This window comes from Centropristis striata, chromosome 12, assembly GCF_030273125.1.
Source record: "Centropristis striata isolate RG_2023a ecotype Rhode Island chromosome 12, C.striata_1.0, whole genome shotgun sequence".
Taxonomy (NCBI): Eukaryota; Metazoa; Chordata; class Actinopteri; order Perciformes; family Serranidae; genus Centropristis; species Centropristis striata.
In genome coordinates, this window is record NC_081528.1 from 1,288,916 (window position 1) to 1,314,704 (window position 25,789).

A 25,789-nucleotide genomic window follows, 5' to 3' on the forward strand; every position below is an offset into this window, starting at 1 on the left:
TTATAATAATGATAATAAAAATAATAGTGATAATAATAATAATAACAGTAATATCAACAACAACAATAATGATAATATTAAAAACAATTATAATTATTATAACTTTTATCACTATTTTCATTATTATTCTTATTATTTTATCATTATTATTCTTCTTATTATTAATATAATTATCATTTTTATCATTATGATTATGATCATTATTATTGTTATTATTACTGTTTTTATTATTATTATTAATGTTATTGTGGTTATTATTATTATATTATATTATTGTAGATAATTATTATTCCTCTTTGGGTTTCTATTTAATAATTATAAAAATATTATTTAATATGTAAATAATAAGACATAATAACGTCTCTAATTTTACATTAATTTGAGATTAAAGCAAATAAAGAAACAAGTTAATGATCAAATTGTTTTTGTCAAAATGTGAAATATTTCATTTCTGACACTGGAGGGCGCTGCTGTCTCTCTCTCTCTCTCTCTTTTCTTTTTAAATGACTTTAAATCTGAAACTTTATGAAATAAAAAGTTAAAATAAAAAGACAAATATAAAAAAAGTTTGTTTTTACTCATATTATTAATTATAAGTTTGGGACAAATCAGCTGACAGTGACTTCAGAGGAAAGTTTCATGTTCCGATTTTCAAAATAATGTGTTAACGAGAGTCATTTTAAATAAATTATATATAACTATATATATATATATGTATATATATATATATATATGTATATATATATATATATATGTATATATATATATGTATATATATATATATATATATATATATATATATATATATATATATATATATATATATATATATATATATATATATAACTATATATATAAAACAGAATTTTATTTCTTTTAAATTTTGGGTTTATGTGAAATAAAAACACCACATAAGTCCTAAGTGTTCACATTTTTCTGTTGTTTAAAATTGAGCTTTATCATTTAAAAAATACAATAATAAAATCATTTTATACATATATATGTATATTTTCACAACATAAGTGCAGAACTTGAGAATAAACTGTAAATGTTTTCAGAAATGCTCCAGACTTCACATTCAGACACTGAGATTTCAATAAAACCACATATAATCTTAAAACTACTGATTATTTAATGTAATAATGACTGTTTTTATAAATGAATATATGACAATGAAAATAATACATAATAAAATCAAGACAAAATGAAAAAATATAAATGGTGACATAATAGGACATCAATTAAATCAAATCAAATCAAAATTACTTTATTTATCCCTGAGGGGAAATTCTGGTAGAATCTCTTGAAGAATGAGACAGTCTGATGGCTGATGGTGATGTGAAGCATGCTACTACATCGGTATGTAACAAAAATAAATAAATTGTTATTTAAATACAATAAATGGATAAAAAGTACTCTGAAAAAGCTACAAAATGAGGCTGATGTGCAAATAGTTTGAATTCATGCTTTTTGACAAGCAAACAACTTTTAAATTGCTTGTTTTCTGAATGGTGTTTGGTTCAGCAAAGCTATGTTTTGTAGAAGAATCACAATGCTGTTTTCATTTCATGACACACCGTTGGGAGAATTTCTCACTGACTTTCAATTAAATACCCAGCGTGAAAAAATGAGCCTTGTGCACCGATATCCTGAGGCTGTCAGGCATGGGCTGGCGATGCCTTCCTCTCCTGAGTGATTGCTTAAAAATGGAAAATGGACTTGGTCTCTATAGATGTAGATTATATATTCATGACAATTACATGAACTACGTTACATTACATTTAGTTTACTTGCACCACCTTAAGTTGTCACACAATGTGAAGTGGAGATGCAACGTTCCTCTTTATTTACATTCTGCGGTTGAACACAGTTGGACATTGTTTGGAATAATGTAAGCAAATAAAAACAAGGGGCCAAGGACAGAGCCCTGGGGAACACCACGAGTCACCGAATTTTCCTGAAAAAGTTCTGTTTTTGCTGCAGTTTTATCACAAGGGTGTTTAAGGCATGGCTTTGTTCATTCCTATGAGAGCTGCTCAGAAAAGTGTGACTTCCGTGCATGTACAATGGGAGGAAGTGGAGGTGCAGTGTCCATCTTTATATACAGTCTGTAGTTGGACAAGAAGAGAGTCTCCCTCCTACAGAGACACTGAGGAGCCATAGAAACCAGACCAGAACCCAAACCCAGGATAGAGAGGTTCAGTGAATGTGGTGTTGAAGGTGTGGAGGTGGATCAGTGTGTCAGAGGAGACTCTGTAGAAGGACAGAGTGCCAGCAGGACAGTCCAAAAACACTGCTGCTCTGTGGGAGGAGGAGGAGGAGGAGGAGGAGGAAATGGTTGTTATTCTGTTATTGTGAGAGACAGAGTAACGACCATCATCCCAGCAGCTCAGACTCCAGGACTTATCGTTCCCTCCAAACAGATAGTCAGCTCTTTCTCCTCTCCTGCTGATTCCTCTGTAACTCACTGATATAAAAACTCTTCCTCTCCAGTCGACCTCCCAGTAACAGCGACCGGTCAGACCCTCTCTACACAGCAGCTGAGGCCAGCAGTCGAATTGGTCTGGATGGTCAGGATGTGGCTGATCCTCAAATACGTGTGTCACCGTCCTGTTGTTGTCAGACACTTTGATCTCTCTGCTTACTGTGTTTGTGTCGATGGTGAGCTCACAGGAATCTGAAGGACGAAACAGTTTAAGTTATTTTTCTGTCTGTAGCAAGGTTTCCATCCAAATGTATCATTAACTTATCCAAATTTTAAAGAAAAAATTAGTAAAAGAAAATATGATTATAGAAAAGATAGTTTGGGTAAGTTGGCAGGGTCACGAAACTGAGTCTGAATCTGAATCTGAGTTCAGCTAGATGGGATTAAACCACATCAAAAGCAGATTGCAGGTATTGAAGGGTCTGAACTAGGGATGGGGATGAACAATAAATGGCTGTATCATCTGCATAGAAATGAAATGAGGCATTTGATACATGATCACAAACATTAATGTACAGCGAGAACAAAAGAGGACCCATGATCGAGCCCTGGGGCACATCTTTTGACACAAGGTGGAAGGCAGAGGAAGAGCCAGAAACCTGGACAGATTGTGTTCTCGACAATAAATAAGTGGAGAACCAACCAACAGCATGTTCAGAAAGAACAATATTAAAAAGTGTGTTTGCCAAGACGTTATGGTCTACTGTATCAAATAAATAGATAGATAAATCAATACCAGTTTCTCTAAAATTTTTACCAAAACACATAATTTAGAGATTGACCTATAATTTTTATGAACAGTGGGGTCACCTTCTTTCAGCAAAGGAAAACAAAGGCAGACTTCCAAATAATAGGGATCTCATTATTTGAGAGGGAAAGATTAAAAATATGAGTCAGTGGGTCTGCAATAAAATCTGCAGCAATCCTGAGGAAATATGGGTCGATCATATCAGGACCAGCAGATTTGGAAGGATCCAGTTGCTTTAAAGCTCTGTTGACTTCCACCACATCCAGAGGGATAAAATTAAATGGCTGAACAACAGGACTATTGGATGGTAGAGAAGAATGGGCATGCTGCTTGTACGACTGATTTGGGTTTGGACGTGATTGTGATGAATCAAATTATGAACCGGAAGAAATAAAATGTTCATTAAAACAATTCAGAATTGCTGATTTATCCGTTATAATACATGAATCTTTCAAAATATGAGGTGGCAAGTTATTTGAAGTTATTGTGCCATATGAAGATTTTATAGTCTTCCAAAACTTTTTTGGATCATTAAGGTTACTTGATGTCTTAGATAAGTAAAAACAGATTTGGCCTTTTCAATAAGAGAGGTACAGACATCCTAAATTCCATACAAATTGGTGCCCAATGTGAGGCACCCATACAATATTTTGGGACCTATCAAATATATGAAATCCTTGATCATAAAAGAATATACTAACTTTCCCCACAGGTCATTTTAAAACTGCCATCACAGGAGATCATGTTCTTAAATACTATTTGTATAAAACTAAATGTGAAAAGTGAAGTAACTAACTTAAGATAAAATGCTGTAATGGGTGATTGTGTGCTGCTGTATTTTTCCACCCAAATTAATCAAATGAAAAACACACTCACACTTCTTCAGACCCGGTCTTAACCACTGGACTCCACCAGGCTCCAACCTGAAAGGGAGAGGCAGGTCAGACCAGCACATCCTCTACTGGCATTGACATTAATTCACTCTGATACACGTTACATGTTACATTCATATACTGCTAAAACACTTAACTATTTTAAAGACAAAAAGCTATAATGGGATCACTGGAGGATAAGATAACGTGACTGTTACTACTGAAAATCTAGCAAAGACGGAGTCAAACTCAAGAAGCGAACTGGAAATGTATAAATGGGTTATTGAATCCTGACCTGAGAGTTTCCAGGGTACAGTGTTGACTCTCCCGTGCAGCAGACAAAAGCTTCTCTCCTGAATCCTTCAGGTTGTTGTAACTCAGGTCCAGGTTTCTCAGACTAGAGGACTGGGAGGTGAGGACTGAGGACAGAGCTTCACAGCTTCTCTCTGAGAGGTTACAGCCACTCAATCTGGAGAGACAATGATGAACAGGAAGACAAATTACATTTCTATTCCAATAAAAAAACAAATCAAACACTAAAGTATTAAGTCTGAACTTTTTGTGCTCAGCATATGCGAAAATCTTTGTTTTCCTGTTGTAAAATATAATATATAATATTATATTATATTCATTCACAAGATTTTGTTTGTTCTAAAATATCTTGTTCTAAAATATCTCAAAACAGTTGAGAAAAGGTTGATCTAACCTGAGAGTTTCCAGGGTACAGTGTGGGCTCTTGAGCCCGGGAGAAAGCAGATTAACTCCTGAATCCAGCAGGTAGTTGTTACTCAGGTCCAGGTCTCTCAGACTAGAGGACTGGGAGCTGAGGACTGAGGACAGAGCTTCACAGCTTCTTTGTGAGAGGTTACAGCCTCTCAGCCTGAAAAGACAATGAGGAAAGACAAAAGAAAATTTGGGTAAATTTTTTTGAGGCTGTATTTAACTATTTCCATTTTTACAGCCTCTCCTGTCCTCTCCTCTCTGCTCTGTGTAAACAGCCTGCAGTTCTATCTGATTTTCCAACCTACTCCCACAAAATTACGTGAAATGACCTTGACTTCTTAACACCAACTGGTGGCATGCAATGTGTGAAAATTATGTGAAACCTCAGAGCGTTCTAAAAATAGCACACACGTCTTTATATATACACGTATGGTTCACTGTTGTAAAACAGCCTGCAGTTTCTAAGGACTTAGGCTAAAAAAAAACACTGACCTAGGTGTAGGGCAAAACCCCCTGGTTAGGCGTTATAAAAGACAGTTTAAACAGGAAATAAATGTATTGGAAATGCCGGAAGTGAAGCCACATAAGTTACTGAAAAAGTTGTTTACTTTTGTTTTCATGCTGGACACCAATCCCGTTCTCCTGGGTGAAAGTCCGACATTTTTTCATCATTTAAACTCCACAACGCCATCAATAATTACGACTACATCACTGAGGGACCTTGTTAAACAGGGAATCTGTGTGCCCAGCACAAAAAGGAACCCCTTTGACTTCACATTGGCATTGTTTATATTCAGTGTTAAGAGGTTGTGGTCATTTCATGTGATTTTGTGAAATCAGGCTGTATTTTCAGTGAATATTTGTCATTGCAAACCGTTTATTTTTGCAGATGTTGAGACATTTAGAATAAAGTGATTTTGAAGAAATACCACGATTGTAAGTTCCTTTTTGGTGACTTTTTCCAACAGAGACATTTATAACCAATGATCATTTCAAGGACAGTCAGGATGTTCAAGCTCCAAAAAAACGTTTGTTTTTACAGTATTTTCTATGATAAATGACGTGACTTTTGTGACAAAAGGGTTTATTTCAGAGGGTTAAGACCAAATGTGCTGTGATCTGACCTGAGAGTTTCCAGGGTACAGTGTAGACTCCCTGCAGCAGACAACAGCTTATCTCCTGAATCCTGCAGGTTGTTGTTACTCAGTTCCAGGTCTCTCAGACTAGAGGACTGGGAGCTGAGGACTGAGGACAGAGCTTCACAGCTTTTCTCTGAGAGATTACAGCCACTCAGTCTGAAGACACAATGAGGAACAAAAAGACAAATTACATTTCTGTTAAAATTAAAACAAACAAACAAATCAAACAGGAAAGTATTAAGTCTGGACATTGTGTGCTCAGCATTTGCTAAAATCTTTGGTGTCCTGTTATAAACAGGCTGATGATGTGAGGTTAATTAAAATTGTAGCAGAATAAACAGATACTCAGTTATGTCAAATTACATGATATCAAAACAGGGATGAACTTCAAAGATTTTTCTAAACCGTGAAATACAACATCCTAAAAAAATTGAGATTTCAGAGTAACAAAGTATTCAGTTGACAAAGTTGATCCGACCTGAGAGTTTTCAGGGTACAGTGTGGACTCTTGAGCCCAGGAGAAAGCAGATTAACTCCTGAATCCTGCAGGTCGTTGTAACTCAGGTCCAGTTCTCTCAGACTAAAGGACTGGGAGCTGAGGACTGAGGACAGAGATTCAAAGCTTCTCTCTGAGAGATTACATCGACTCAACCTGAAAAGACAGCGATGACAGACCAAGAAATTGTTGGTTTAAAAATGATGGGCTCTACATTCTGTACATATTTAACTACTTCCATTTTTACAGCCTCTCCTCTCCTCTCCTGTTCTCTCCTCTCTGCTCTGTGTAAACAGCCTGCAGTTCTGTCTGATTTTCCAATGTACTCTCACAAAATGACGTGAAATGACCACCACTTTTTAACACCGACTTCCATGCTGGTGGCAAGTAATGTGTGAAAATTATGTGAAACCCCAGAGCGTTCTAAATTAGCACACACGTCATTATACATACATGTACACTGTTGTAAAAAAAAGTAAGGTTTCTGTGGATTTGGCCTAAAAAAACACTGACCTAGGTTTAGGGCAAAACCCCCTGGTCAGGCGTTATAAAAGACAGTTGTGAAGGAAATTTGGTGCTTCCTGTCATGAAGTAGGCAGCAGCCTACTTTATTTTTGAGACGCAAGGCCTTGTGGGAACTCAAACTGTGAACTCTGGTAACACTCTGAGAGAGGGGTACGTGTAAATGAGTGACCTTTGTCCTTAGGTTATGTATAAGGGTAAGAAGATAGGTTGGCACTGAGTCTTGCTCAAGAGCCAATGATGAGAAATACAACAATCGTAAGTCGAGCGGTGTAAGGGGCTTTGTTGTATTGTAAAAGAGCCATTCAGGATTGTGCTGTGTATGGAATACGAATGTGCTAATAAAACCTGCTGAACAGAGTATTGAGTGCTTCGTGTTTGGCCAGCTCACCCATTAACTTAGTGCAATCCACAAAATTGCCATGAAACAGTTTAAGGGTCAAAGACGAGACATCTCAATTTCAGGGTCCGAAGCATGTTTATTATGTAATAAATAAATAAACATTTTAAAACACTACATTATGTTCTCCAACTCACTCCTCTTTACTTACTTATATCATTACCTATTGTAAGAAATAAACATTTAAGGAGCTATAGTGCTCAAAAGCACCAAAATGTCCTTCCTGAGTAACGTCCGGGCTTAAATCTGACCATAAAAATTTGACAAAATGTCAAAAAAAAATTAAGAAATGTATACATAATCTACTTGGGCATAATTGTGGTGTTGTTTGCAATAATACCTACTAATACAGTAACAACCCAAGGCTTTTTTACATTTTTACACAAGTAATACTTTTGTCCGCATTTTTGGATTTCCCTAATGTCCTCACTGGGTAACAGACATTGAAATTCCACCATTACCCATAAAGCACTTCTTGAAAGGTCAATAAGTCTCTCTTTAAATGCTGATATTTGGACCTTTTTGGTCACTGGTGTATGATGTCCTAAAATCATGTGTCTTTCTGGATAACGCTAATAAAACATATGCTGGTTTTATTATTTAAAAAATGGCTTTTCCATGTCAAATATATCATTGATGTGATGAAGACTACGTTATGTTTTAGTTATCTAGGCCATTGTTTGGCCAAGTTTTGGCGGGAAAATAGCTTATTTGTCCTCCCTGGCTAACAATATGTCCTCCCTGGATAACGAAGATCTTCTGTTATCCAGGACAAGTTCTCTGTTATCCACAATGGACATGTTGATGAATATAGTATTTTATTTCGTATTTTGTCAGTTTTTAAGCATCAAGTTGATATTGTAATATTATATTAATAATAGACTTATGTGTGTCTGATATTTTATGATGTTTAGTTGTATTTTTTCTTCAATTCATGATAGAAACAGTTAAGATTCCCTTCTTCTTCCAAGTTTGAACTATGAACATGTCCACATATTTCATACTACGTGAACACTTTATACAGTACATCCCTACATACATCAGGTCCTACTCTTTCTGAAAATTTATGAATTTACATAGTGAGATCCTCAGTTTTGAGTTATGAAGATTTGTTTGGAGGCCTCATTTGTGATGATTCAAAAGGCAGAGTCGTTAACCCCCCGCACACAATTTATGAAATGCCGGCAAAATTAATTTATGAAATGCCTACATTTAACCCTCATACCGTCCTCAAGGGTCAAATTGACCCCATCTCTTTCTTTCTTTCTTTCTTTCTTTCTTTCTTTCTCTTTCTTTCTTTCTTTCTTTCTCTTTCCTTCTTTCTTTCTCGACCTGGATAACAACATGTCATTCCGGGTAACAGTGATGCAGTGAAGTCATTTAAGCTAAAATGTAATATTATCTTACACAATCAGGTTTTCTTGAGTTGAGGATACAATGACAAATATTTTTGCCTTTACTGTAAAGTATTCTAATACATTTTCCATGTTTTTTCTCTTTTTGGCATGAAAGATTGTATGATCAAGAACACCTAATAAGCCCATTCCAGTATAACTAACCAAATATATCGCAAACATTTTTGATAAAACTATGTTTTTCTGAGCAGTAATTGTTTGTTGAACTCTAAAAATTGATATCTATTAACTTTTATAAGCTAACAATGGTAGAAATTTGAATTATTTTAAAATCCATTCCCGTTACCCAGGAAGGACATTTTTCATACATTTTGCATACAATCCACAAAAAATATGCAAATTTCATTCTTAAAATTATTCTCTGTTGTTGAGTTGTATACAGAACAGTCTAATAAACATAGAAAGAGCTTAAATAGGCATTTTTAGGCACTGTCATATATTTTCACATTTTAAATCCTTATTCGTCTTTGACCCTTAAACAGTAAATAAATGTACCAGAAATGCCTGAAGTGGAGCCATGTAAGTTACTGAAAAAGTTGTTTACTTTTGTTTTCACACGGGACACGAACCCTGTTCTCCTGGGTGAAAGTCCGCCGTTTGTTCATCATTTAAACTCCACTACGTCACCAATCATTACTACTACGTCAATTAGTGACCTCATTAAACAGGGAATCTGTGTGCCCAGCACAAAAAGGATCCCCATTGACTTCACATTGGCATTGTTTATATTCGGTGTTAAGAGGTCCTGGTCATTTCATGTGATTTTGTGAGATCAGGCTGGATTTTCAGTAAATGTTTGCAAATCATTGCAAACCGTCTATTTTTGCAGATGTTGAGACATTTAGAATAACTTGATTTTATAGACATAGCACAACTTTAAGCTAATTTTTGGTGACTTTTTCTAACAGAGACTTTTTTAACCGATGATCCTTTGAGTCAGAATCTTCAAGCTCCACCAAAAATGCCTGTTTTTACAGCTTTTTTCTAAGATCAAATGTACAGTGATCTGACCTGAGAGTTTCCAGGGTACACTGTTGACTCTCCCGTGCAGCACACAACAGCTTATCTCCTGAATCCTGCAGGTCGTTGTAACTCAGGTCCAGGTCTCTCAGACTAGAGAACTGGGAGCTGAGGACTGAGGACAGAGCTTCACAGCTTCTCTCTGAAAGATTACAGCCACTCAGCCTGAAGAGACAATGTTGGAAAACTGTCAATTTACTCTCCTCTTTGAAATCTATCAACCTATGAATTATTTTTTCAATAATTTAATGTGTGTACTCACAGAGCTTTGTTGGAGGCTTTGACCACTGGCAGCAGCTTCAGAAGAGCCTCCTCTGAAGCAGAGTATTTCTTCAGGTCAAACACGTCCAGATCTGTTTCTGATGACAGTAAGATGAAGACCAGAGCTGACCACTGAGCAGGAGACAGTTCATCTGTGGAGAGACTTCCTGATCTCAGGGACTGTTGGATCTCCTCCACTAGAGAACGATCATTCAGTTCATTCAGACAGTGGAACAGGTTGATGCTTCTCTCTGCAGGGAGATTACTCTCTAACTGTGTCTTGATGTAGAGGCTCAATGCTGAGCCGCTTACGCTCATTATTGGCTGGTGTGTTGGGAAAGAGAAATAACTTGTTATCACCTTCAGATTGGTCATTGAACTGCTTAATTTCTGTTTCAGCAGGTCTTGTGAGAGAGTCTGATCACTTCTTATCGGTATCGGCAGGACTCTTGAGCTGCTTATTCTCTGTTTTGGTAGGCCTTGAAGGAGAGTCTGATCAGTCTCTGAGCTGCTTCCTGTTAGTGTCAGCAGGCCTCGTAGGAGTCTTTGATTGGTATCCAGTGAAAGACCCAGGAGGAAGCGGAGGAACAAGTCCAGGTGTCCATTTGGACTCTGTAAGGCCTTGTCCACAGCACTCTGGTGGAGATCATTTAGATTCCACTGGAATGTTGTTGATTCTTGTGCCATCAGATTGATTCCAGACTTGATGAAGGTCTGATGGACATGAAGAGCAGCCAGAAACTCCTGAACACTCAGGTGGACGAAGCAGAACACCCTGTCCTGGTACAGTCCTCTCTCCTCTCTAAAGACCTGTGTGAACACTCCTGAGTACACTGAGGCTGCTGTGATATCGATGCCACAGTCTGTCAGGTCTGAGTCATAGAAGATCAGGTTTCCTTTCTGCAGCTGATCAAAAGCCAGTTTTCCCAGAGACTCAATCATCTCCCTGCTCTCTGGACTCCAGTGTGGATCTGTCTCAGCTCCTCCATCATACTTGATGATCTTCACTTTGGACTGAACCACCAGGAAGTGGATGTACATCTCAGTCAGGGTCTTGGGCAGCTCTCCTCCCTCTCTGGTTTCCAACACATCCAGAACTGTAGCAGAGATCCAGCAGAAGACTGGGATGTGGCACATGATGTGGAGGCTTTGTGATTTCTTGATGTGGGAGATGATTCTTTTGGCCTGCTCCTCTTCTCTGAATCTCTTCCTGAAGTACTCCTCCTTCTGAGGGTCAGTGAACCCTCTGACCTCTGTCACCATGTCAACACAGTCAGCAGGGATCTGATTGGCTGCTGCAGGTCTTGTGGTTATCCAGAGGCGAGCAGAGGGAAGCAGTTTCCCCCTGATGAGGTTTGTCAGCAGCACATCCACTGAGGTGGACTCTGTGACATCAGTCAGGACCTCAGTGTTGTGGAAGTCCAGAGGAAGTCGACACTCATCCAGACCGTCAAAGATCAACACAACGTGGAACGCTTCAAACCTGCAGATTCCTGCTTCTTTGGTTTCAGGAAAGAAGTGATGAACAAGTTCCACCAAGCTGAACTTTTTCTCTTTCAGCACATTCAGCTCTCTGAAAGTGAATGGAAATGTGAAGTGGATGTCCTGGTTGGTTTTGTCTTCAGCCCAGTCCAGAGTGAACTTCTGTGTTAAGACTGTTTTCCCAATGCCAGCCACTCCCTTTGTCAGCACTGTTCTGATTGGTTTATCTCTTCCAGGTGGGGCTTTAAAGATGTCTTCTTGTCTGATTCTTGTTTCTGGTCTGTCTGGTTTCCAGGATTCTGTTTCAATCTGTCTGACCTCATGTTCCTTATTGACCTCTGCGGTCCCTCCCTCTGTGATGTAGAGCTCTGTGTAGATCTGATTCAGAAGGGTCGGGTTTCCTGCTTTAGAGATCCCCTCAAACACACACTGGAACTTCTTCTTCTGGGTGGATTTAAGTGTGAGCCTACCAAGAAATTCTGACGGGACACACAACAAATCAGATCAATTAATAAATTATAAATTAAATATTTCATCATTTAATTCCCCTGATTAATGGGTATGTGAACATATTTTGATCTTTCTTTTGAGACTTTGGTAAATGTCCCATGATCAATAATGGATACTTTTTAAGGAAATCGTCTTACTGCTGAGCAGACAGTCAGCCAGCTCCTCCTGATTCATTCTCCTCAGGAAGTGCAGTGTGATCTTCAGAAAGGCCTCTCTGCTACTCCTCCTCTGCTCCTCATCCTCCCTCTGACTCTCTAAGCATTCTGGGTAATCTGAACTTAGAACCTTCTGGATCTTCTTCAGTTCGTTCTTAACAAACATGACGATGTTCTCCTCCAGCAGCTGAAACATTATTATTATATGAATGACACAATCAAACAAAGATCATGGAGCCAATTATCAGCTCCATGTTGGACAGACTGATGATCCTGAAGAGAAGTAGCTGTTGTACATGTACAGACCATAAATATGGAGTCCAAGTGTGTCTGATGCTGCTGGGAAGACTGACCTCCGGGAACCTCTGAGCTCTCCTGGTCCACTCTGAGGATCACAGTCACATCACCATAGATTACTATTACTATCACCATCACCATAGACTACTATTACTATCAACCTCACCATAGACCATTACTACTACCACCATCACTATAGACCACTACTATTATCACCATCACTATAGACCACTACTACTATCACATCACTATAGACCACTACTACTATCACCATCACTATAGACCACTACTACTATCACCATCACTATAGACCACTACTACTATCACCATCACTATAGACCACTACTACTATCACCATCACTGTAGACCACCACTATCACCATCACTGTAGACCACTACTACTATCACCATCTCTATAGACCACTACTACTATCACCATCACTATAGACCACCACTATCACCATCACTATAGACCACTACTACTATCAACATCACTATAGACCACTACTACAATCACCATCACTTTTGAACACTACTACTATCACTATCACTATAGACCACCACTATCACCATCACTACAGACCACTACTACTACTACTATCACCATCACTACAGACCACTACTACTATCACCATCACTATAAACCACTACTACTATCACCATCACTATAGACCACTACTACTATCACCATCATTATAGACCACTACTACTATCACCATCACTATAGACCACTACTACTATCACCATCACTATAGACCACTACAACTATTACCATCATTATAGACCACTACTACTATAATGAGTCACAAACATAATCATAGTGTTAGTGCTATTATTGATGTTATTGTTCATCTCTGTCTCTCTCTCCTCCTCTCAACCGTCGTACACACTTAAACACTTAGATTTCAGACATGGCGGGAGAAGAGTTCATACAAACTACCTTCTCTTCTGTGTAACCCGACTCTAATGTCAGATAAAGTTTACCTCTGATCATCAGATGGAGTTTGTCTTTTAAAGTTAATGAAGTTGTCTTTTGATCGGTGGCTCTTGAAGGACAGACAGCTCGGTCCAGGAGACTCTGGTCTCTGCTGCTGGACCCTGAAACAAATACAGCACACATAAATGTGAATGTTTGATATAAACTGATAAGTTCAAGCTTTAAATGAATATTATGAAATATCTGACACGTACGAATCACTTTGTTTTGCCAACGAAACAGATTGTAACATAACTTAAAAGCAGGAAGCTTCCCAGACTGTTTCTGTTGCCTGTTACAGCCTGTCAACTAGTACAATTATCACCATCACTATAGACCACTACTACTATCAACATCACTATGGACCACTGCTACTATCACCATCACCATAGACCACTACTACTATCAACATCACTATGGACCACTGCTACTATCACCATCACCATAGACCACTACGACTATCAACATCACTATGGACCACTGCTACAATCACCATCACTATAGACAACTACTACTATCACCATCACTATAGACCACTACTACTATCACCATCACTATAGACCACTACTACTATCACCATCACTAAAGGCCACCACTATCACCATCACTATAGACCACCACTATCACCATCACTATAGACCACTACTACTATCACCATCACGATAGACCACTACTACTATCACCATCACTATAGACCACTACTACTATCACCATCACCATAGACCACTACTACTATCACCATCACTACAGACCACTACTACTATCACCATCACTATAGACCACCACTATCACCATCACTATAGACCACTACTACTATCACCATCACTATAGACCACCACTATCACCATCACTATAGACCACTACTACTATCACCATCACTATAGACCACTACTACTATCACCATCACCATAGACCACTACTACTATCACCATCACCATAGACCACTACTACTATCACCATCACTATAGACCACTACTACTATCACCATCACCATAGACCACTACTACTATCACCATCACTACAGACCACTACTACAATCACCATCACTATAGACCACTACTACTATCACCATCATTATAGACCACTACTACTATCACCATCACTATAGACCACCACTATCACCATCACTATAGACCACCACTATCACCATCACTATAGACCACTACTACTATCACCATCACGATAGACCACTACTACTATCACCATCACTACAGACCACTACTACTATCACCATCACTATAGACCACTACTACTATCACCATCACTATAGACCACTACTACTATCACCATCACTATAGACCACTACTACTATCACCATCACTATAGACCACTACGACTATAATGAGTCACAAACATCATCATAGTGTTAGTGCTATTATTGTTGTTATTGTTCATCTCTGTCTCTCTCTCCTCCTCTCAACCGTCGTACACACTTAAACACTTAGATTTCAGACATGGCGGGAGAAGAGTTCATACAAACTACCTTCTCTTCTGTGTAACCCGACTCTAATGTCAGATAAAGTTTACCTCTGATCATCAGATGGAGTTTGTCTTTTAAAGTTAATGAAGTCGTCTTTTGATCGGTGGCTCTTGAAGGACAGACAGCTCGGTCCAGGAGACTCTGGTCTCTGCTGCTGGACCCTGAAACAAATACAGCACACATAAATGTGAATGTTTGATATAAACTGATAAGTTCAAGCTTTAAATGAATATTATGCAATATCTGACACGTACAAATCACTTTGTTTTGCCAACGAAACAGATTGTAACATAACTTCCATAACATAGCTTCCTAACAGGAAGCTTCCCAGACTGTTTCTGTTGCCTGTTACAGCCTGTCAACTAGTACTACTATCACCATCACTATAGACCACTACTACTATCAACATCACTATGGACCACTGCTACTATCACCATCACTATAGACCACTACTACTATCACCATCACCATAGACCACTACTACTATCACCATCACTAAAGGCCACCACTATCACCATCACTAGAGACCACTACTACTATCACCATCACTATAGACCACTACTACTATCACTATCACCATAGACCACTACTACTATCACCATCACTATAGACCACTACTACTATCACCATCACTATAGACCACTACTACTATCACCATCACTATAGACCACTACTACTATCACCATCACTATAAACCACCACTATCACCATCACTATAGACCACTACTACTATCACCATCACTACAGACCACTACTACTATCACCATCACTATAGACCACTACTACTATCACCATCACTATAGACCACTACTACTATCACCATCACTATAGACCACTACTACTATAATGAGTCACAAACATCATCATAGTGTTAGTGCTATTATTGTTGTTATTGTTCATCTCTGTCTCTCTCTCCTCCTCTCAACCGTCGTACACACTTAAACACTTAGATTTCAGACATGGCGGGAGATTATGGACCACTACTACTATCACCATCACTACAGACCACTACTACTATCACCATCACTATAGACCACTACTACTATCACCATCATTATAGACCACTACTACTATCACCATCACCATAGACCACTACTACTATCACCATCACTACAGACCACTACTACTATCACCATCACTACAGACCACTACTACTATCACCATCATTATAGACCACTACTACTATCACCATCACTATAGACCACCACTATCACCATCACTATAGACCACCACTATCACCATCACTATAGACCACTACTACTATCACCATCACGATAGACCACTACTACTATCACCATCACTACAGACCACTACTACTATCACCATCACTATAGACCACTGCTACTATCACCATCACTATAGACCACTACTACTATCACCATCACTATAGACCACTACTACTATCACCATCACTATAGACCACTACTACTATCACCATCACTATAGACCACTACTACTATAATGAGTCACAAACATCATCATAGTGTTAGTGCTATTATTGTTGTTATTGTTCATCTCTGTCTCTCTCTCCTCCTCTCAACCGTCGTACACACTTAAACACTTAGATTTCAGACATGGCGGGAGAAGAGTTCATACAAACTACCTTCTCTTCTGTGTAACCCGACTCTAATGTCAGATAAAGTTTACCTCTGATCATCAGATGGAGTTTGTCTTTTAAAGTTAATGAAGTCGTCTTTTGATCGGTGGCTCTTGAAGGACAGACAGCTCGGTCCAGGAGACTCTGGTATCTGCTGCTGGACCCTGAAACAAATACAGCACACATAAATGTGAATGTTTGATATAAACTGATAAGTTCAAGCTTTAAATGAATATTATGCAATATCTGACACGTACGAATCACTTTGTTTTGCCAACGAAACAGATTGTAACATAACTTAAAAGCAGGAAGCTTCCCAGACTGTTTCTGTTGCCTGTTACAGCCTGTCAACTAGTACTACTATCACCATCACTATAGACCACTACTACTATCAACATCACTATGGACCACTGCTACGATCACCATCACTTTAGACCACTACTACTATCAACATCACTATGGACCACTGCTACTATCACCATCACCATAGACCACTACTACTATCATTATCACTATGGACCACTGCTACTATCACCATCACTATAGACCACTACTATCACCATCACCATAGACAACTACTACTATCACCATCACTATAGACCACCACTATCACCATCACTATAGACCACCATTATCACATCACTATAGACCAATACTACTATCAACATCACTACAGACCACTACTACTATCACCATCACTATAGACCACTACTACTATCACCATCACTATAGACCACTACTACTATCACCATCACTACAGACCACTACTACTATCACCATCACTATAGACCACTACTACTATCACCATCACTATAGACCACTACTACTATCACCATCACTATAGACCACTACTACTATCACCATCACTATAGACCACTACTACTATAATGAGTCACAAACATCATCATAGTGTTAGTGCTATTATTGTTGTTATTGTTCATCTCTGTCTCTCTCTCCTCCTCTCAACCGTCGTACACACTTAAACACTTAGATTTCAGACATGGCGGGAGAAGATTTCATACAAACTACCTTCTCTTCTGTGTAACCCGACTCTAATGTCAGATAAAGTTTACCTCTGATCATCAGATGGAGTTTGTCTTTTAAAGTTAATGAAGTCGTCTTTTGATCGGTGGCTCTTGAAGGACAGACAGCTCGGTCCAGGAGACTCTGGTCTCTGCTGCTGGACCCTGAAACAAATACAGCAAACATAAATGTGAATTTTCAAGGATAAAATGGTAGAAAATGGGTTCAATATTTTAACACGGACACCAACTAACATTCTGTCATAAATATTTATTTTTTTCGTCAGTTTTTATTCTTACCAAAAATTATAAGATTGTCTAAACCGAATATGTAGATCCATTGACCAATCGCTCTTCATGGACACACAGCTGGGTTCAGGTCTAGGTCTAGGTTCAGGTTCAGGTTCAGGTCCAGGTCCAGGTCCCGGAGAGTCTGGCCTGTTCTGCTGCTCTGGGCTTCAACACAACACACAGACAGACTTTAGAGTGTGAATAAAGATGGAGGGTGATCTGAGTGGTGGTCAGTTGGAGGAGGTGATCTCACCTGTGAGCTTCTGTCTGGCCGTCCTGGTCCTCACACAGAGCGGTTTTAGAGGGACGGACTCCGTCCTCTGTGTCCTCACACTGATCCATAGCAGAGTCCATAATGGAGGACCTGTACACACAGAGTCTGACTGGAGGATCTGGAGAGAGGGAAGACATTACAAGTAGTGTTGACCCCAAAATATGTAAAATTACCATAAAAATACACAAAATTACTAAAACAAAGTAAAAAAGACCAACAAAAGACATAATCTGAGAGCAGGAGAACAGTGTTGGTGTCCATGTTTTACCAAAGTGCAGCATGTGATTCAAACATTCAACATCAGGTTTTTACTGAACTATGTCACTTCCTGTAGTCACGTCTTCCTCCTAACTACTTCACTTCCACCATTTACATCATTTATTTCCTCTTTAAACTGTCGTTTAGAGCCCAACCAGGAACTGTTTGGCCCTAACCTTAGAGAAGTGCTGACGGAGCACAAATTCAACAAAACCAAAGCTTTTTGTTCCAGCATTGAACCTTACCATGTCCTGCAGCTGCTAGGGAGCTTTGCTAGAGACTCTCATAGGAGTCTATGGGAGCTGTGGTAAGGACACTGAGGGTCAGATGCAGCAGAACTGGTTTGATGTCTGCATTGCATGTACTTTGAAAGTGTAAAGTTATGTTATTTGTCTGCAGATTGGTGAAACCGGGTTGTTGTTTTTTAGGTTCAAAATGTTGATCCAGTAAGTCAAAATGAAACAATAATGACCAGGTCATATAGGTGAGGTTGTGGTGAAAAACATGAAACCAACATGGCATGGTAAACATTTTTTAAGTTTATATACAGTATGAATTAATCCATTAATCCAAAATGCATCATGGTACCTTGTTAGTTGCTGCTGAATTCACATCCACATCAGCTCACAGAGACTTTGTTCCTTCATCTGCAGAGCTGCAAGCATCACAACAATCATCCATCAGCACATCTGCATCATTTCTCCTGGAGAAACGTCCTGATGATGACTGACGGAGTCACCCTGAGTCATGTCAGGAGATCTGTTGCCCTCTGCTGGCTCACAGGGAAACTTCTCTAAATCCACCCAAACAATAATGCTGAGTGCTGCTGCACAGAGACATCCAACAACACTTCATTCAGGAGGAGAGATTCAGATAAAAGGGAAAAAGTCAGAAATATTAAAGCAGATGTGAGATGTTTGTCTCCGTCTGGAGAACTGAAGCAGAGTTCATAAAACATCTCCAGACTGAAAGCAGCTGCTAAATATCAGCGTTATTATTAAATATAATGTTGAGACTTGATCAAGAATTTGATCCGTGAAATAATCTGTTTGTGCTGTAAATCAAAACACTTCACCAGTGGTGGAAAAAGTATTCAGATCTCTTACTGCAGTAAAAGTACTAATACCACACTGTGAAATTACTCCACTACAGTAAAAGTCCTTTCAAAAGTCATTCAAAACTTACTGAAGTAAAAGTACAACAGTATCAGCATCAATATCATATCAGTATTATCTGAATACTTCTTCCATCACTGATGTTATTGGATTATTATTATTGATGCATTTTTGTAACCAGCATTTTAATTTTGAAAAGTTACGGCTCATTTTAATTCCTTAATCTGTTAATGAGGTTTCTTATGTTGAATCTCGACCTTTATTAGATCTTTTACTTGTTTATTTGCTTATATTTCTTGTTTATACTGTTTATTGTAAATTATTTATGCTATTTATTGTTTTTTGCACTTTTATCCACTTTGCTGCTGTAACTCTGAAAATTTCCCCATTGTGGGACAAATAAATGAAATCCTAATCTTACACTAAAGTTGTCAGCTAAATGTATCAAATTACATAAAATGGAAATACTGTACAGTACTTGAGTAAATGTACTTAGTTACATTGAACTTGTGATCAACCTGTTCCTGCTGGTCTCCCAACAAACACTTTGTTTACCTTGTTTTCCGAAAAAAAAAAAAAAAAGCCCTGCGATAAATAAATAAATAAACCCTTTATGGTAGATATAAACAGTAAAACAGGCCCAGGGCGTCCCCGTCCCCCGGCCTGTAATGCTGCTTTGTCAGTTAAAGTCCGGACTCTGACGGTTCCGGTTCGGTCCAAACACAAACTGTCCCGCTTCAACAAGTTTCACTGAAATACAATGAAACATTTCAAACAGTTTGTCAGTGAAAAGAGTGAAAAACCACCAACCTTCAGACGGAGACACAACTGCGACACAAAACAGGAGACTGGAAGTGAAACTAGAAAAAAAGAAAAACAAATAAAACCCGGTTGCGAAGAGAAGTCATTAAATTCTAATAATAAAAAATAAACACGAGTAATTAAAGGTCGTTATCAAGACAAAACAAGAGTTTGTTTGAAAACAAAAGTTTGTTTTTACATATTAATCTTAAATTTGGGAGCAAACCTGACCTGACCTCAGAGAGTGACGTCAGTGGAAAGATCCAGGTGTGATTATATCCGGTTTTCAAAATAAGGTGTTAACGAGTCATTTAAATAATTTATATATAACATATAATACATAATACATTTTTTAAATTGGATTTATGTGAAAACACCACATAAGTCCTAAATTTTCCTATTTTCTGTTGTTTGTAATTGAGCTTTATTATTTTTTTAAATAAAATAATAAAATCATTTTATACTTTTATACACTGTTTTTTTTTGCAACATAAGCGCAGAACTTGAGAATAAACTGTAGATGTTTTCTCTGAGATTTCAATAAGATCACATATAATCCTAAAACTATTGATTATTTAATGTAATAATGACTGTTTTTATTATAATAAAGCATCTTGAGGACTTGACAGAGTTGTACCTGCTGGATTTGGCCGCTAGATGTCAGAGTGGGACAGAGAAACCTTTTTATTGGATTTTCTTTTTATTTAAGTCATTTTTAATACTTTACTTGAGTAGTTAAATTTTATGTAACTTTATAATTTTTACTCCAGTACATTTATATGAAAGCTTTAGTTGCTTTGCAGATTCTGGATATTGATACAAAACAAGAATTGCCTGATAAATTATCATTTATTATCACAGATTAAACCACCAGCTTATATAAAGGTTTTAAAATGAGCTTAATATTTACCAGCTGTGGCATTAATACAATGAACACTCTCCTTGTCTCCTTCTCTTCCTCCCTTCTCTCCTTTCCTCACAGTCTCCTTCTAATAAATGATTCCTGAACATTCAACACATTTATTATTATTATTGTTTTACACACTTCCTTCCTCCTTTTTGTTTCTTTCCTTCCTCTTTATCTTACCTCATCTCTTTCCTTTGTTGTTTTTCATTAGGCCTATAAATAAAAATATTTTCTCAACTTTCATCCAGTTTTCTGTAAATAATATAAATATTTAAATACTAAATAGTGTATCGATGTGTAAACATATATTGTACTTTAGATATCATATGCTCTTACCAACAAGAAAGGAAAATTACTCACAATATAGATATGATAAAATAATGAAGTTATATTTTTGGTTATAAACATAGAAACATTCTATGACTAATACATGTGATAAATACATCAGTAATTAATTAATATCTCTTAATATAAGAGTGTTTGATTATTTCTTTTGTACTAACTTGACATTTCCTTGTTTTTTTCTGCTTGTTTGTATGACAATTGTTCCTTTTTATAGATTCGAAATAAAATTTGAAATATAAATCAGAGCTGAAATTAATTCAAATCCACCCTGATGACAGATGAAATAAAACACTCACACAGAGACTCTTCTCAGTTCATTTGATGTTTTTGTCAGTTTTTCACCTCAAAGCATTGTGACACTATTGTGGTGCAACAAGTGAAGAAGCAGCTGCAGAAACATAATTCACAGCTAAGAAAACAACAAAACTGTGACAAAAGTTGTGATGGAAAGTCAAAGACGGCAGCATTTTAATATAAAATCAACTTTATTGATCCCCAGAGGAGAAGATGAAGCAGTGAAAATATTGAAAACATAGTGTACACCTAAATTGATATTTATTTATTAGGTGGTTACACAGTTAATTTAACAGTATTATTTAACTTTTAAATCATTTAAGCTGGAAGTGAGAGCGTTTACAATGCACCTGCAACTTTGTTTTGTTAAAAATAAAACATTTGTTTAAACTAGAGCTGCAACAATTAATCAATTAATTGAATAATAATCGATTATTAAATTAATCGTAAACTATTTTGATAATCGAAAAATTGGTTTGAGCAGATTTTTAAAGACAATAAATTCAAATTCTCTGATTTCAGTTTCTTCAATGTGAATATTTCTGGTTTCTTTGTTCCTTTATGACAATAAACTGAATATCTCTTTGGTTTGTGGACAAAACAAGAGATTTGAGGACGTCATCTTGTGGTTTGGAAACACTCTGATATTTTTATACATTTTATTGACCAAACAACTAATCGATTAATCGTTTAAATAATCGACAGATTAATCCATAATGAAAATAATCGTTAGTTGCAGCCCAAATTTAATCCAAAAAACAAGAATAGACGAATTATTTATGATAAGAAGAATTCCACCTGCACTTACCAGTCTGTAGAATATGAAACGTCACTTTTTTTCTCACACGTCAGGTTTTGTTTTGGCTGTTGTTTCATTTGAAGTTTTTGCTCTGCACAGAAATAAGATCCTGCATGTGAACTACCATTCACTTGTCTGATTTTTGCAGTGTCATGTAAACATCCTGCATGTAGCAGCACTCTGAGAGAGCAGCAGGAGCTAAAATACTGCAAGTAAAGAGAAATCAGATAAACCTGCAGCTGGAGGAGGTGAAGTTACTCACTGAGACCACCAGAGGTCCTCCTCCTCCTCCTCTCCTCCTCTCCTCTCTCAGAAGTAAAAACTGGTTTTCCTTCGTTCCAGCCGCGTGAACTGAGCAAACCTTTTATTAGTTTAATTATAAGTTGTTGTTTTTTTTTGTCTTAAAATAGACTAAATAAACATAATCTGAAGAAATTTTATAATTCTTTTTTTTTTTTTGGAAGTTTTTGGGGTTTGTTGTTGGGTTTGTTGAGGCAACATAGTACCATAACGGTGCACAAGTGAAAAAAAAAGATTTTAGAATTAATTTTAACATCATTCATTTAATAAACATGTGTAAAAGATTCAGTAGCTTCAACAGGGAACAAAATATAACATTTTACATTTAAAAACATTATAAAAGGAACTTTTTTAACCGGTTTCTTGTCTGAATGTTGCCTGTAGGAAACATTGAACCATTGAACCAACGACCCATTGAAATGAATGTCTTCAACAGTCTGAGTGGATGAAACTATCAGAAATGAAGGTTTACTCTCCTATCAGGAGGAAGAGATTATTTCTACATGGAAAAGGGCCAGGAAATGACGTTTTGACGTTTTGAGTGATTTTTTGTGGAGCAAAATGACAAAGCTCTTTCCTTTGTAAAAGTCTGCAAAATAGTGTTTCAATATGGCCTCCTGGAGGTCATGTGACAAATTAAAGCATTGCTATTGGTTCCCTAGACTCTTCCCTCTTTGTTAAAGTATCGCATCACTCAAAAACATGACTTGTAGAAATTTGACAGACCAAAAATGGGCCAACACTGTACCATAGAGGGTTAAACACCTGATTCAGTCATTAACTCTTTATTTTAAATTAAATGATTATTTTAAAATGATGCTGCTTCAACTAAAACATGTAAACGTTGTTTGACTCGTCCAGTCTGAACATGTCCACATCAGCCAGTCAGTCCTCTTAATAACTTTATAAATGCCAATGATGAGTCTGCAGACTGTCAGCAGCTGCAGCTCTGTTCATCCTAATGCACCATAGTCACTAATAGAAGAAGTAATCAGATTACTTTACTGCAGTAAAACTGTGAAGTGACTCCTCTACAGTAAAAGTCCTGCAGTCAAAACTTACTGAAGTAAAAGAACAAAAGCATCAAAAATATACTTAAAGTATCAAAAGTTAAAGTACCAGTTATTGAGATTGTTTTATATATTTCTGGTATATTATTGGATTATTATTATTATTGATGCATTTATGTCATTTTGGAGAGACGGGGAGATACAAATGATTCCTTCACTCCTCCAGCCATCAGGCTGTCTCATTCTTGCAGAGTTAACAGACTAACTGAGTTTCTCCTCGGGGATAAATAAAGTAATTTTGATTTAGATTTGATTTTTTTTTATTTTGATTTGATTTCAACCACTTTATATCATGTTATGTGCTTTCATATATAAAAAACATTTTAAACGGATCATGTTTTCATGTAAAATCTTTAAAGTAACTAAAGCTGTCAGATAAATAGAGTTACAAGTATAAAGTTACATAAAATGGAAATACTGAAGTGCACATGTACTTGAGTAAATGTACTTAGTTACATTCCACCACTGAGTATAATAAATAAAGTATAACTTCACCTGGAGGCTGTTCTGCTGGAAGGGGGCGCAGGAGAACCAGAACCAGGACTGAGAACTGCTGCAGTAAAATTAGTTTTCTTAATAGAGTCTGGTGCTGATGGAGACTCACCAAATTCAACACAGACTGATTTTTGATTCTGTTTTAATGTTTCATGTTTTTACCTGATGAGACTCTAAACAGGTTTTACTAGTTTCACTTTTAAAACCTGAGCTGAATGTTCACTGTTACAACCTTTTTGTTTTTACTTCTGAAAGCTCAACTTGCTTCAGTTTTTTCATGAAACGTCTCCTTTTCCTCTCTTTTCAGTCTAAACTTTTCATTTGGTGTTTCAGCCTCTCCTCTATCCTCCCGATGAAAGATATTCTGACTTTTACTACTCTTCTTCTTGCATGAAAACTCATTCTGCTTGTGACGGAGCAGTATTGTGAAAAGTCGAGTTATTGAAGAACTCGTTTTTGTTTTCATTCTTTTTGTTTTGTACTCGTATATAGAGCATTTTTGCTTCATTTATTTTATTTCATTTTTATTATTTTATTTGTTTATTAATTTGTTTGGTTTGTACATATTGGCACTGTTTGCACCTGGTGAGGAGGAGAATAAAAACACAGAACCTTATTTTCTGACTAAGCCTGGATTTTTTTGAATAAGTGACGAGGTTAGAAGAAGAACCCTGCGATACCGCTTAAATGTAATCTCCCTCTCCTCCTTCCTTTGTTCATTGGATCAGAGATGTTCTTTATTTCCTAAAACTGGAAAAATCAGGTTTACTTTACGATGGTCTTCAAACAAATTTGGGAAACTTTCGGGGCCTTTTTTTCAGTTGGTTGAGAAGCTGAGTTTTGTTGCTATTCCGGACTGATTTAATGTATTTTGGATTTTATCCTGATTTTTTTACTGACTGGTGTTGCATGTGTGTTGTTGTATTTATTCTTTATTTTCTTAATTTTTATTCTACTTTCTTATTGTTATTTTGTCTTTTTTTTTTAAATAAATATTGCTCCTAATTACCCTTCAGGGTTTGCATTTTTTGTTTCACTTTAACTATTTTAAGTTTTGAAATCTCTATGCTCTGATGTGTTGTGTCTGTATTTGTTGGGAAAAGCAATAAACAAAATTGGGGGGTAAAAAGTTTAAACTTTTCAGAGGAAGTGAAGACAAAAAAACAAAAATGTCCTCACTAGACATCAGGTCGGTCCCCACAAAGACACACAGACAAACAAACAAACAAACACAAACAGC

General features: G+C 37.1%; 1 protein-coding gene across 1 annotated transcript; it reads right to left on the reverse strand.

The window, feature by feature from the left end:
- Positions 1-931: 931 nt before the first annotated feature.
- LOC131982355 (NACHT, LRR and PYD domains-containing protein 3-like) lies at positions 932-20,402 on the reverse strand. The gene is made up of 17 exons (XM_059346980.1): positions 20,349-20,402; positions 18,145-18,283; positions 17,901-18,056; positions 17,652-17,765; positions 16,629-16,742; positions 15,029-15,142; positions 13,510-13,623; positions 12,535-12,613; positions 12,211-12,415; positions 10,083-12,042; positions 9,812-9,985; positions 6,446-6,619; positions 5,953-6,123; positions 4,812-4,985; positions 4,401-4,574; positions 4,110-4,156; positions 932-2,677 (listed from the first exon to the last, which is right to left on the reverse strand). The coding sequence occupies exons 2-17, from the start codon at positions 18,243-18,245 to the stop codon at positions 2,139-2,141; spliced, it is 4,410 nt and encodes a 1,469-aa protein (XP_059202963.1). The 5' UTR covers positions 18,246-18,283; positions 20,349-20,402; the 3' UTR covers positions 932-2,138.
- Between the last annotated feature and the right edge of the window lie 5,387 nt (positions 20,403-25,789).